Source organism: Gopherus evgoodei, chromosome 1, assembly GCF_007399415.2.
Source record: "Gopherus evgoodei ecotype Sinaloan lineage chromosome 1, rGopEvg1_v1.p, whole genome shotgun sequence".
Lineage (NCBI taxonomy): Eukaryota > Metazoa > Chordata > Testudines > Testudinidae > Gopherus > Gopherus evgoodei.
Window position 1 is genome coordinate 237,779,538 of NC_044322.1, and position 15,102 is coordinate 237,794,639.

The 15,102-nt window shown below is 41.7% G+C and overlaps 1 protein-coding gene across 1 annotated transcript in view; it reads left to right on the forward strand.

Moving 5' to 3' along the window:
• SHISAL1 (shisa like 1) overlaps positions 1-12,540 on the forward strand; it is a 174,305-nt gene extending 161,765 nt beyond the window's left edge. The window contains exon 5 of the mRNA XM_030539915.1: positions 8,706-12,540. Coding sequence (XP_030395775.1) covers position 8,706 — 1 coding nt within the window. The 3' untranslated portion in view covers positions 8,707-12,540. The remainder of the gene's footprint in view (positions 1-8,705) is intronic.
• The last annotated feature ends 2,562 nt before the right edge of the window (positions 12,541-15,102 follow it).

Consider the following 15,102-nt stretch of genomic DNA (forward strand, 5'->3'; position numbering starts at 1 on the left):
CTCAGAACCTGCATATGGGTACCAACTGAAGAGTCCTACAAGGGCCATGATGGAGTGAGATGGCCAGCTAGGGTAGAATTTTCCAAAGTGGGTTAGGAGAAGTTCTACTGAAAGTAATTGAGACTTGTGCACCCAAGGGCATGCCTGCATGGTAGGTAATGTGCACAATGGGGTGGGAGGAGTGATTTCTAAGGCTAGGCCTACTCTTGGGGAGAGGGGGGGAGTCGACCTAAGGTACGCAACTTCAGCTATGCTATTCGTGTAGCTGAAGTCGGCATATCTTAGGTTGATTTACCTGGCTGTCAGTCGACCGCTGTCGCTCCCCCATTGACTCCGCTTCCGCCTCACGCGTGCGGTGGTATTCCAGAGTCAAAGGCAGAGTGATCGGGGATCGATCTTATCGTGTCTACACTAGACATGATAATCGATCCCCAATCGATCGATCACTACCCACCAATCTGGCAGGTAGTGTAGGCATACCCTAAGTGTATTAATATGTTGCACATTAATTGGTACATGTAGACCCTCCCAGTGCACACTAAAGGTTTCCTCGTGTGCTTTAACAGAGATAGGGAACCTATAGGTGCATAGAGACCCTGTTGGTCTGCATTAGTTGTGCCCCACATGACAGTGTGCTTTAGAAATCACTGTTTTGCCAGAAGCTGGGAATGCATGACAGGGGATGGATCACTTGATGATTACCTGTTCTGTTCATTCCCTCTGGGTCACCTGGCATTAGCCACTGTCAAAAGACAGGATGCTGGGCTAGCTGGACCTTTGGTATGATCCAGTGTGGTCATTCTTATGTTCTTATGAGGTTTCACAGATCTAGGAAAGTGCCCCCTCTTGACCACTCATCAGACTCCTGTGAGTGGATTCAGCTACTGGATCTTATGTGCCTTGGGAGTCTGAAATTGGTCCAGGCACTGCCCTTAGCTTGAGATCCTTAGATACACCCTTGGAGCACTGATTCTCTATCTAGCACACCCCCATTCCCAACCCCCAAGAGCTATGACTTTGCCATCCAACTTCCCTATCCTTGTTACCAGTGCTGAACCCCAGACTCCCTCATAGGCTGTGTTTATATTCTCTCCCAGCCATGTGGGTGTTCTGGACCCACAGTTTACCTCTTCAAAGGGCATGTGGTAGATGAAGCACATATCACACGGGATTACTTTGCACAAGATTCTAAGACACCCTTGCTCATTATGCATGAGAGCAGAAGGTCCAGATGATACAGCAAAACAAACAAAAACAAACAAACATCCTAACTGATCATCACTGCAATTTCAATAGCATTAGCACTGGCATGAAAATGGAGTAACAAAAAGGTGAATCAAGCCCTATGTTCTAAGTTAATTTGACAGTTTGCCGTCTACTAGATAGGAGCAAACACTGATTCCCACAGATATTTTGGGTCTAAAAACAGATTTCTTTACACTGCATTAATGAAATGTTAGCTGTATAATGTAGCACCTAAACCTGTGAATACCCAGAAGGTAAAGAACTACCAATTTCTGATGGAAAAAATATAGCAGCAGGAATTTACTATCTATCACCTCACCAGGATGGTGACAGTGATTGTGAAATGCTCAAGGAGATTAGAAAGGCTAAAAAAAACAGAAAACCCAATAATAATGGAGGATTTCAACTAACCCCATATTGATGGGTACATGTCACCTCAGGAGGGGAAGCAGAGATGAAATTTCTAGACACAATTAATGACTGCTTCTTGGGGCAGCTAGTCCTGGAACCCATAAGGAAAAAGGCAATTCTTGATTTAGTCCTAAGAGGTGCACAGGATCTGGTCCAAGGGGTGAATATATCTGACCACTCAGTAATAGTGAACACAATGCAATTAAATTTAACCTCCTTGTAAGGGGGAATACACCAGAGAATTCCACCAGGGTAGCATTTATCTTCAAAAAGGGGAACTACACAAAGATGAGGAAGCTAGTTCAATGGAAATAAAAGGTTTAGTAACAAGAGTGAAATGCCTGCAAGCTGCAGGGTAACTACTGGTATTTTAAAATACCATAATAGAGGCTCAGACTAAATGTATAGCCCCCAAAACCAAGAAAAAAAACCAAAAACAGTAGGATGACTAACCATGGCTAAACAGAGTAAAAGGCAGTTAGAATCAAAAAGACATCCTTTAAAAATTGGAAGTCAAAGCCAACTGAGGAAAATAGAAAGTAGCAAAACTCTGGCAGGTCAACTGTAAAAGTATAATTAGGCAGGCCAAAACAATTTAAAGAGCAACCAGCAAAAAGACACTAAAACTAACAGCTTTTTTTTTTCCAATTACATGAAAAGCAGGAAGCGTGCCAAATAATCAATCAGTGAGGCCATTGGCAGACATGCCAAACCCATGGGAAAAAAATGCAGAAATTGATGGTTTGGGCTTAATTGGCTTGTGAGTCGTTTGTTGGCTAGTTTTGGGCTTATAGCTTTTGGAGCTTGTAGCTTCTTTTTTTTGATTGGCTCCCTGCAAGCTGGGGCAAGGGACAAGAGGTGGGGGAGAAAGAGAGTCAGGGGTGCACAGTGGGCCCACCACAGTCCCAGACGGCACGCCAGGGGGATCTAGTCACATAATGTGTTAGGATTCTTAGGGACTGGCTTGGTTTTGGTCTTGTTTTAAAATGGGATTCGCTTGATTTTTAGCTTTTTGTGAAAGTTGAGGTGCTTATTTACTGTGTGAACTGTGGCCATTGGATGATCGAGGTGCTACAGGAGCATTCAAGGAACACAAGGTTATTGTGGAGAAGCTAAGCTCCTCATCAGTCTTTACTGCAGAAGATGGGAGGGAGATTCCCACATCTGTGCCATTCTTTCTAGCTGACAAATCTGAGGAACTGTCCCAGATGAGGTGTCAATAGAGGAGATTTGGGAACAAATTGATAAATTAAACAGAAATACATCAGTAGGACCAGATTGCATTCACCCAAGAGCTCTGATGGAACTCAAATATGAAATTACAGCACTACTAACTGTGGTATGCAACCTATCACTTAAGTCAGCCTCTGTACCAAAATTACTGGAGGATAGCTAAGGTGACGCCAATTAAAAAAAAAAACACTCTAGAGGCTATCCTGGTAATTACATGCTGGTAAACCTAACTTCAGTACCAGGCAGATTGGTTAAAACCATAGTAAAGAACAGAATTATAAGACACATAGATGAACACGATTTGTTGGAGAAGAATCAATGCAGATTTTGTAAGAGGAAATCATGCTTCACCGATCTATTCAAATTTTTGAGGTTGCATGTCAACAAGCATGTAGAGAAGGGTGATCCTGTGGGTATAGTGTATATGGACTTTCATAAAACCTTTGACAAGGTGCCTCACTGAAGGCTCAAACAAAATAAGCAGTCATGGGATAAGAGGAAAGGTCTTTTCATAGATCAGTGACTGGTTAAAAGATAGGAAACAAAAGGTAGAAATAAATGGTCAGTTTTCACAGTGGAGAGAGGTAAAAAGCAGGGTCCCCAAAGATCTGTATGGGGACCAGTGCCGTTCAACATATTCATAAATCATCTAGGAAAAGGGGAAAACAGTGAGGTGGAAAAGTTTGCAGAGGACACAAAACTACTCAAGATAGGCAAATCCAAAGCAGACTGCAATGAGTTACAAAGGGATTTCAGAAAACTGGGTGACTGGGCAATAAAAGGGGCAATGAAATTCAATGTTGATAAATGCGAAGTGATGCACATTAGAAGACATAATCCCAACTATACGTACTGTGACAAAGTTCCTCCCTACCTTGGTGGGTCCTGCGCTTATTGGCAGATTTACTCACCTCACAGATTCACCCTGTGGATCGGGAAACAGCCCAGAGACGTTCCCCTCTGGGAAGCCACACTCCAGGTCAATTCCTCCTGTATCTGATCAGGAGTTGGGAAGTTTAGGGGGAACCTGGGCCCACCCTCTACTCTGGGTTCCAGCCCAGGACCCTGTGGACTGCAGCTGTCCAGAGTGTCTCCTGGTACAGTTGTGCGACAGCTACAACTCCCTGGGCTACTTCCCCATGGCCACCTCTCAACACCTTCTTTGTCCTCACCACCGGACTTTCCTCATGATATCTGATAACGCTTGTACTTCTCAGTCCTCCAGCAGTATGCCTACTCACTCTCAGCTTCTTGCACACCTCTTGCTCCCAGTTCCTCGCATGCACTTCCTCTCCTCTGGCTCCCTTTGGGCTGACTGAAGTGAGCTCTTTTATAGCATCAGAGGGGCCTTAGAGTCAGGTGCTTAAAAGCCTTACCTGACTCTTAGCAGGTTAATTGGAGTCAGGTGTTCTCATTAGCTTGGAGCAGCCCCTGCTTGGTCACTCAGGGAACAGAAAACTGCAGTGGCCAGTTTATTTCCCTTCTACTACTCTGCTGCTCCCAACTGGCCTGGTCTATCACAATACAAAATAAGGGGTCTAAATTAGCTGTTACCACTCAAGAAAGATCTTGGAGTCATCATAGCTAGTTCTCTGAAAGCATCCACTCCAAGTGCAGCAGCAGTCCAAAAAGCTAAAGAACATTAGGAACCATTAGGAAAGGGATAGATAATCAGATAGACAATATCACAATGCCACTATATAAATCCATGGTGCACCCACACCTTGGATACTGCACACAGTTCCAGTTGCCCCCATCTCAAAGAGGCTATGTTAGAATTAGAAAAAGTACAGAGAAGGGCAATTATTAGGGGTATGGAACAGTTTCTATATGAGGAGAGATTAAGACAACTGGGACTGTTCATTTTAGGAGAGAGGATATGATAAAAGTCTATAATATCATAAATGGTGTGGAGAATGCCACAATAACCAGGGGTCACTCAAAGAATTTAATTGTCAGCAAGTTTAAAACCACCATAAAGAAGTACTTTTCACACAGTCAACCCGTGGAACCCATTGCCAGATGTTATGAAGGCCAAAAAGTATAGTTGGGTTCATAAAAAGAATTAGATAAGTCCATGGAAGATAGATTCATCAATGACTATTTGCTGGAATGGTCAGGGATGCAACCACTTGCTCTGGATGTCCCTAAACATCTGACTGCCAGAAGCTAGGACCATTCAATAATTGCCCTGTTCTGTTCATTCCCTCAAAAGCATCTAGCACCGGCCACTGTCAGAAGACAGGATCCTAGGCTACATTGATCATTGGTGTGACCCAGTATGGCTATTCTTATGTTAAGTAAATTAGTATTATTATGGTTAGAACAATATATATTGTGCCTCAGCCTACATACACTATGGCAAACTACCATAAAGTGCATTTAGCTCCTTGGACAATTTTTAAGCTTGGCCTATCCCAAAATGCAACCTATATTATTTTCCTACATATTGATCTAGACTAGGTATTTATACTACATATCACTGTTCTGAGCAATGTTTGACACTGGCCACATCCTGAGAGGAACTGATCACTCACAACATGTCATGATATATTTCCCCAGTCTGAACCTTAGAGTCCAAAAGTTGGGGTCCCAGCATGAATTCCTCTAAGCTTAATTACCAGCTTAGATCTGATAAGCTGCCACCAATCAGGAATTCCAGTGCCTGATACACTCTGGTCCCCCCAAAACCTTCCCTGGGGACCCCCAAGACCCAGACCCCCTGGATCTTAACACAAGGAAAGTAAACCCCTTTCCTCACTGTTGCCTTTCTCAGCCTTCCCCTCCCTGGGTTACCCTGGAAGATTATTGTGATTCAAACTCCTTGAATCAGAACATAGAGAAATTAGGTCTCCTGGAGAGATAGACAGATTCACGCTCGTGAATCTAAAACAAAGGGATTCCACCCTTCCCCTCCCTTCTCCTTCCCTGTTAAGTACAGACTCAATTCCCTTGAGCCTCAACAAGGGGGAAAATCAGACAGGTCTTAAAAGCAAAACTTTTAATAAAAAGAAAGAAAAAAGTAAAAAGGTGTCTCTGTACTTTAGATGGAAAGTTACAGGGTCTGTCAACTTATAGAAACTGGAGAAAAAGCCTCCTCCAACAGAAATACAATTTAAAATACTTTCAGCCAAATACACATTAAAACTCTACCAGCCAGATACACATTTGCAAATAAAGAAAAACAAATCAAAAAGACTAAGCCGCCTTTCTACCTTTGTACTTACTAAATTTGAACAGAAGATTAGAGAGCCTGTAGGTACGTGTGGTTACTCTCAGAACCCAGAGAGAACAAAGCCAAACCCAAAAAACACAAACAAAGGCTTCCCTCCACCGAGATTTGAAAGTATCTTGTCTCCTGATTGGTCTCCTGGTCAGGTGTTTGGTTCCCTGTTTGTTAACCCTTTACATGTAAAAGAGACATTAACCCTTAACTATCTGTTTATGACACAACCTCTAGGCAGCATGGACTAATAGATAAGGCCCTCCCAGGCTCTTCTCCGAGCTCTGATGATGATTGTGTAACCTGGATCAAGTCACTTCACCTCTTTCTCCTCTACCTTTTGTATTCTTTATCTATTTAGCTCTTTGGGGCAGACTGTTCCTCTTACTTTATATCTGTAGTAAATAATCAACAACATTGACTTTCAAGTGCTCAGCACCTCTCAGATCAGGCTCATACTCATTTGCAAAGGCTTTATTCTTGATAATACCTAGCACAGGGGTTCTCAAACTTGGAGCTGGGACCCCTCAGGGGGTTGCGAGGTCATTACATAGGGGTTGCGAGCTGTCAACCTCCACCCCAAACCCTGCATTGTATCCAGCATTTATAATGGTGTTAAAGATATTTAAAAGGATGTTTAATTTATTGGTGGTGGGAGGGTCGCACTCAGAGGCTTGCAATGTGAAAGCGGTCACCAGTACAAAAGTTTGAGACCCACTGACCTAGCATATTTATAGCATTTGTTATGGTCAGACTGAATAATCCTCTCAGTGCTTATGTAAACTATCCTAATAGCTGTTTAGAAACATGAAGTGATTCCTGAAGGCCACAAAATGAGTCAGTGGCAGAGTGAGTATCTGGATTGGACACTAATTTCTTATTCAGTGCCCTATGCATAAGGTATTAACATCAATAAAAATAAGATTTATTTAGCACTTATAGAGTCCCAGTGGCTCCAATCACTGATTTTCATCATGATTTAAAAATCAGCAAGCAGGAAGAGTTATTTAAATAAGCCATTTTAATTATGTTTTGCATTTGTACTTTAATTATTTTCCTAAACAAAGTTGATCCTCATTGGTTAGTAACTATTAAAACACGGACTTGCAATTAAATATAATCTTTACACTGGTTTGGTGCTTCTTTTTGCTAACCGGCAGGAAACAGTGCATCTGTACACATGTATTTAAATCAATTATATAGCTTGACTTACATTCATTCAGATTCTTAATTTACATTTTTATTATAGTAAGAAATGCATCATTCAGCATTTTCTATTTACTAGATGGCTAATCTTTTACTTATGATTTGTGTCAAGCTGTGTTTGGATTGACATTTAAGTTCAATTAAAAATGTAAAAAGCAGCATTTTACTTTTTAAAATCCAATAAAGCTACCTTAAGTGTTCTGGATATAAAAAAAAAGTTTATCACAACTTGTTTTGCATTTAAAATTAACTGATTTATTAAACCAATACTTTACTATTCTTAGTTAGTAAATTATTTATGGTCACTATCGCCTTCAAGATTTTAGATCTCATCCTTTCACACCTCAACTTTTATGCATACACTGGAGGAAGAGAACAAGCTTTCCTGCTTTTGCAACTCCCAACTGGTTTTTTAATTTTGAATGAAGTAGTCTTTGAACCGAACTGGTTTCATAAACTGTAATTCTCTCCGAATCTACAGAAGAGGATACTGCTATCAAAAGCTGCTTTAGCTGTCAAACTCTGGCTCCAGATGCTTAGTGAATAGCTTCCTCCAGTTCTGTGATTTGATGTTGCTTAAAATTTACCACCAAATTTTACCACTTAATATTATTTTGGGTATTTAATTTAAAATTATTTCATAGATTGACATGTGTTACGGTCTAAACTTACTACAAAATTAAGAAAGTGTAATATGTAAAGAAAATCCTTTTTTTATTTAAAAAGTGATTTTTTAAAATTCAACTTGCTAGTAATTCACTTTACACATGTTTCTTCCTTCGCATTTCAAGACAAATATGTCATGCTCAACAACAACAGAGGCTACTGTGCCCCCTTGCCATGTTCTTGGGCAACAAGACAATCAGTATTGACAATTGGCATCCACAGTGGAGAAGGAGAAATTTGGGAAAGACACGAATTTTAGCATCTGTTTTAGACTCCAACATAGCTGATTAGTCAAACTCGTCAATAGGATTACTTAAATGAATAAGTTAAGCACGTGCTAAAGTATTTGCAAGATCAGAGTCCTTATTAGAAGAGCTGAGCAAAAAAAAATTGGGCAAATAGTAAATTTACTGAAAGTTCATTTCTAGGGTAAACTGAACTAATCAAATAGCTTTGAAAATGTTATTTTGAAATCAACCTCTACTTGTTTCCCACCCCCACCCCCTTCAGTTTTTCATTTCAGTTTCGGTTCAAAACAAACTCCCCCACCCCCAGATTTTTCAGTTCAACCACCAAACTAAAAATATCAATTATTTGTTCAGCTCTACGTAGAAAGGATTGTTTTAAAATAAACAATGAAACAATATGGGTTTACAGTTATGCTATTTCCCATTACACTGTCTTCTTGACACTTACGGGCAAACATTTTTATCTTTTTCAGAAAATTATAATGATGTGCCTCAAGATGGGAGAGGTTAGTTTAGAATGCAGCGAGCAGCTTTCAAGAGCGAACTATCCAAGTGAATGACAGACAAATAAAGATGACACCACAAGATGGAGTTCGGTCAAGACATCTGACAAGAATCACCTCTCAACTTACAAAAACAATGTTGAAAGAGTTCAGAAAACTGTCTGTAAGCAATATTTTAATTCTAGGTCAAGATTATTATTTTGAAAGGAAACATCGTATTTGATGGAAAGCTCAGTACAGTGAAATGCAAGTTGCTCTTGCAAGATCCAAGCCAAGGTAGACAAGGGACAACAAGACAAACCTTTGGCAGATCAACTTTCTTTGCCTCTCCATCCATCAATTGCCATTTGAGCCTAATCTGTTTTAGAATAATGAATGTGAATTATTCCAAAGTTCTCTGGTGAACATTATGTCACAATAGGGTAGATGCTGACATTCCCAGTCACTGTTCCCTCTACATCACACCTCAGAGTACAAAGGGACCCCTCATCCAATCAGAGTGAAGGGTAATAGTAATTTCAGTCCCTGATTCTAGTCATTTTATTCACAGCAATGAGACTGGCAAAACAAATTCCTGAGCACAAGTTGCCTCAACTGTACTTGCTCTCCAGAGGAGTGTACAAAAATTTAAAAACAATTTTAAAAAAGGACAACCTCTCCCCTTCCTGAACCTGATTGGAAACGGAAAAAAAAAAAGAATATCTCACTGATTACAACAGCAATAACACCATTACCCCTATGTTTTACAAGGCAATAATCCAATTCTCTCAGGCTGATAGTTATTCAGCACTTGATTGGTCTCATAATTTATCCCCGTCAGGAATGGGAGAATTGCTTTGCAAGGCAGAACAGGAATGAGATATCGAGTCACTGCATGTTGCAATAGCCTGACTATATTTTATGGTAGGGATTTAATTTGAAGACATACAGTATATTTTATATCAGGGGTGGCCAAATTTACTGACCCTCCGAGCCACATACAATAATCTTCAGAAGTTCAAGAGCTGGGCACACCTACTGGGGCTTGGGCTTCAGCAGGAGCAAGGCTGAAGCCCCGAACCCCAGCAGATGCCTCCCACACGACTGGAGCCCAAGATCCCCGTCTCCACAGGGCAGAAGCCCCTAGCCCTATCACCCTCGCAGGGCAGGGCAGAAGCCCTGAGCTCCACCTGTGTCACACACCCCCACACCCTGGTCTGGTAGGTGGAAAACAGGGGAGGGAGGGCTCCGTGAACTGCATTTTAACTGTAAAAGAGCCACATGTGGCTCACGAACCACAGTTTGGCCACATCTGTTTTATATCAATCATTCCTGTGAAATGAAGTCATGCAGCAAGACTTCATTTTATACAGAGTACCTGGTGACTACAACCAAAACAGAGGAATTCCTCTGGAATCACAGTACTAAACACACCAACATTAGTGCCTAATTAATTCAGCATAGCTAATATTATTTCGACCAACACTAAAATGATCTGACTATGACTTAGTCGCACATATTTGAGAGTATCATCAATAGCAGGAACACTTTCCATGTCTACTGAGTGACATGAAGTCTTCTGTTCAAACTTCTTTGCACTGAGTGCATTTTTCTTTTTTCTACTGAACAGCTAAGAGATACGTTACTACTGGACACTTCAGGCCAAATTATGGCTGGCTTGCAGAAGTGCATTAGATAGGGAAAAGGCACAGAGAGGCATCAGTGCTGGAGAGCAGAAGCAGTGGAAGCCAGCCAATCTTGCCCGCAGCAGTCCAGTTCTCAGAGGAGGCCTGCCTGGGTAGGACACAGACATCTCCATGCCCCACCTCCTTGCACTCCAACCAGTCAATACAAAACATCACTGGGGGAAGGGCATACTATACCTAACGAAAAGGTGTAGCTAGTTCCACAGGTAAGCATGCTTCCCCCTCAGCACCCTTGCAGGCATTGGACTTGCTCGTGCTCCACACGGAATGCCTGCAGTATCCCATCTGCGAACAGTATTCAGATGCCCCACTTTTCCCTGCACGTGATTCAGTTTGTAGAGCCATACTTGAGCCTTTAAAGTTGTACGGTGGTATTGCACATGGTGGGAAATGTAGCACTCCAAGTAAAGGGCGTCATTTTTTAAATTCTCAATTCACTTTAAACCAGGGAGCTTTTAGTTTTCTAAAAATAGCATTTCATTATACTGTAGCAGCAACATTCAAAGCACTTTAGTTGAAGTTGGGACAATAAGAGCTACATCAAAGAGGTATTAGAGGTCATTTTCAGATACTGGTACAAATACAGCATTGGTTTTTGCAAAAATAGTACTTAGCAAGTACTGAGCAAAGGAGCTGAGCTTGCACGGAAGGGGGAACGCAGACAGTGGAGCTATGAGATGGAAGCCTCATTCCCAACTTGCTAGTAAGGGTCAGAAAAATCAGGTAGCCAAAAGTAACACTGATTCTGGCCATGCCTCCGTTGGCAGCATACTTTTTTTCCCTAGATGCCTTCCCTTGCAAAGACAACCCCCAACCACCACCACCCAAGGTTGTATCTACAACACGCAGAGTCTCCTTGCACAAGTTTTTTGCTACTTATTCCTTTGCCCCCCCATCATAGCATTCCAGGTCCATAGACCTGACACACGTACTTAAGGTACCACAGGATCAAGTCTACAGAAGTTTGGGAACCATTTGTTACAAACAGGAATAGTAATAGAGGCACTTAGCACTTCCAAGGATCAGGCCTGCTGCTCCTCTGAGAATGCAGGGTTTAGACCAGCACACTCTGCTGTGCATCATTCACTGTGTGATGCCTACCTCAGCACAACAGGCTGAATTAAGGTTGGAATGTCAAACTTTAGAAATCAAACTTCTCCATAATATTTGAACTACTATATTACTGCAAGAAGCATTTGTGCTTACTATCAGTGAAGGACTAGAGAAAAATTATTTCACTATTTTTTCCACTTTGTTTGCTTTACAGAGTTGACTGCCCTTTGGGCTTCTCTAAACTTGAAATACTACTGCTGTGCTGTGTGTAGTGCTTCAGAGTAGACGCTACCTGCATCAACAGAGGGGATCTCCAATTAGCAATAGTTAATCCACCTTCCTGAGAGGCAGTAGCTAAGTTGATGGAAGAATTCTCTTCCGTCCACCTGGCACTGTCTACTTCGTGGATTAGGTCAGCTTAACTACATTGCTCAAGGATGCGGATTTTTCAGCCCCCTGAGTGATTTAGCTAGGTCGACCTGACTTTTTTAATGTAGGCCAGGCCGTTGTATGTAGTCAGTTTCTCTGTTTCTCCTGTAGAGTCAATTTCCCCTTTCATTTGTGTGGATCTATCATGCAGCAATGAGAGTGAGACAGTTAGAGAACAGAAGAATATGATCATAAAAATCACAAAAGCTGGCAAAGGGACTCAGGAGTGAGCGAGCCTTAGAACTCACTTTTCTTACATTAGTAGTTTTCACATTGGTGTTCCTTTACAAGTCTCAAGTTTTGTCCATTCAGGTCTCAACTTTCATAATCCTAAAACAATGCGTTAGATACCAATAGCTGTTTCCAAACTTCAGCTGATTGATTTTAACCTCGCATAACATAAAATGGATTCTCTGGGCTAGATTCTGATCTTGAGCACCATTTTACACCAGTGTAACTCCATTAACATCAATGGAGTAACTGTGGACTTACAACACAGAGAATCAGGCCCACAGAGAATATTCTCCATTAAAATAAATGAATATTTTCTGCAATTCAGCAACATTACAATCAACAGAATTGTTTCCTGTACATAGGACATTGTTTGAATGACTTCAAAAGAAGAAAAGCAAACTATTCCTAAGTGTCAGAGGGTAGCCGTGTTAGTCTGGATCTGTAAAAGCAGCAAAGAATCCTGTGCCACAGGATTCTTTGCTGCTATTCCTAAGTGGTTTTTAAAAAAAAAACAAACAAAAAAAACTACCTACTCTTTTTGTGAGGTTATTGCCATCCTAGAGATCTTTGTAAAAAGCTTACGTTCATGAAGGAATTTGTATTAGATACTGGTTTGTGTGACTTACTGTATTTTGTAAGGGTTTTTTCCCTTTGGGAATTGTGTTATTAATGAGCAGTTTTATGCTTTATTTCTGGTATATGTATACATTGTAATTGATGTGCTTTTTTTTTTAATCTCTGTACAGAACAGATTGATATTAGGTAGATACTCACTGGCTGAAGTTTTCATATTGCTTACAAATTTACACATGTGGATAAATCCGTATCGTAACAGAGGAACAACAGTTCATCTATCGTCAGTAAAAAACAGCGTATAGCCTATATATTGTACTTGAATATTGGATCTTGACTAAAACGAATATTAGTTCAGCCTTCATTTAAAAACAAAAACACGCAGGTAAATCCCACCACCACCACCACCACCACCACCACCACCACACACAGTCCCCATCTTTTGTATTCTGAAGTTTTCAAAAAGCAATGACTAGGTAAGCAATATCTGTAATATACAGCCATCAAATAAGGCTGCGCTCTAACAGTTTTCTATGTTTAGCTTGTGTAAAATGATTACAGCAAAAACTAAATAAATTACACCAAATTCTACATTTACTTTTACCTTAAGAGCCTGATTCACTCAGCTCTTCTAGGGTGACCAGAGGTATGTTTTTTGACCAGAACACCCAGTCAAAAAGGGAACCTGGCAGCTCTGGTCAGCACTGCCGACTGGGCCATTAAAAGTCTGGTCGACAGTTCTGTGGAGCTAAGGCAGGCTTTTCTCTACCTGTCCTGGCTCTGTGCTGCACTCCAGAAGTGGCCAGCAGGTCCAGCTCCTAGGCAGGGGGCCACAGGGGTTCCATGCACTACCTGCACCCTGAGCACCAGCTCCACACTCCCAGTGGCCAGGAACTGCAGCTAATGGCAGCTGCGGAGGCAGCACCTGCGGGAAAGAGCAGCGCACAGAGCCACCTGCCATGCCTCCACTTAGGATCTGAATCTGCAGTGCTGGCCACTTCTGGAGCACAGACTCAGAACAGGCAGGAAGCCTGCCTTAGCCACACACACCCCGCCCCCGCGCTGCACCGCAGACCAGGAGATACCAGAGGTAACCCTCTGCCCCAACCCTCTGCCCCGTCCCTGAGCCCCCTCCCAAACCTGAACCCCCTTCTGCATCCTAAGCCCCTCAACCTCAGCCCTACCCCACACCCACAAATGGATCCCTCACCTGTCCTACAGCATCAACCCTTCCTCCTCACCCTCCAGCCCAGAGCCCACACCCTCAACCCCTCTGCCCCCAGCCTGGAGCTCCCTCCTAAACCCTAAACCCCCATCCCTGGCCCCACCTCAGAGCCCACACCCCTTCCAACACCCCAATCCCCTGCCCCAGCCCCATCCTGCACCCTGAACTCCTCATTTCTGGCCCTACCCCAGAGCCCACACCCCCCAGTTAGAGCCCTCACCCCACCCCAACCCCTTGCCCCAGCCCAGTGAAAGTGAGGGGAGTGAGCCACTGAGGGAGGGAGAATGTAGTGAACAGGGGGCAGGGCCAGGGTCTTCAGTTTCATGTGATTAGAAAGTTGGCAACCCTAAGCACTTCTAAGGATCAGGTCCACAACATGTCAGCTTTGGTTCAAAAAAAGAAAGGTCTTTTATTTTTGCCCTTTCCTATGTAATAACCTGGGGCACAAAATAACATTAGTATGGAAGTGACTAATCCCATTCTATCCCTTTGAAAATGGACTTCTGCCCTTCTTAAATGTGCATTATGTTGTTCATACTCTGAAGGCTTTATTCCTTGTCTCTAACTTATTTTACAAATTCTCTATCATTTTATGTTTCATTAAAATGGTGTGTCTGACATTCTAGTAATTAAATACTATTGTATAAAATAGGACAAAAGAAATTAGTAAAAAGTGCAGGCCTTGTGTCACAGTTATTCATCTTTTATACTTGGTACTGATTGCACTAAAGAAACAAGAGTCCAACAGTTTGGCCTGTTGATCTCAAAGTGTACTTAAGCTTATTGGAGTGGCTGTTCTAAATAATTAAGTTTTTATTATGGTTGTAATTTTTGAGGCGTCTCCACATAAAGAAAATTGTGAGGTTAGTAAGTGGCATATTAAAGTACACTTCAAACAGCTTTTGAAGCTAGTTATTCAATTCTGTTGAACCACCAAGCTGGTACATGAAAGTTAGAGTAACTCAAAACACAATTAACCTGGAGTAATTCCTTCATAAGCCTTGCAAACACTATTGTACAAATCTCCAATACTTTTCATTAATAAATAGTATAATATGAACACTAGTAAATAGATACTACAATAGCATATTTGAATAGTCTACAGTCAAATTTTAGACTCTCAATTACAATTCTAGGGTTACAGTGTTTTTTTCATTTTTGTTAATAC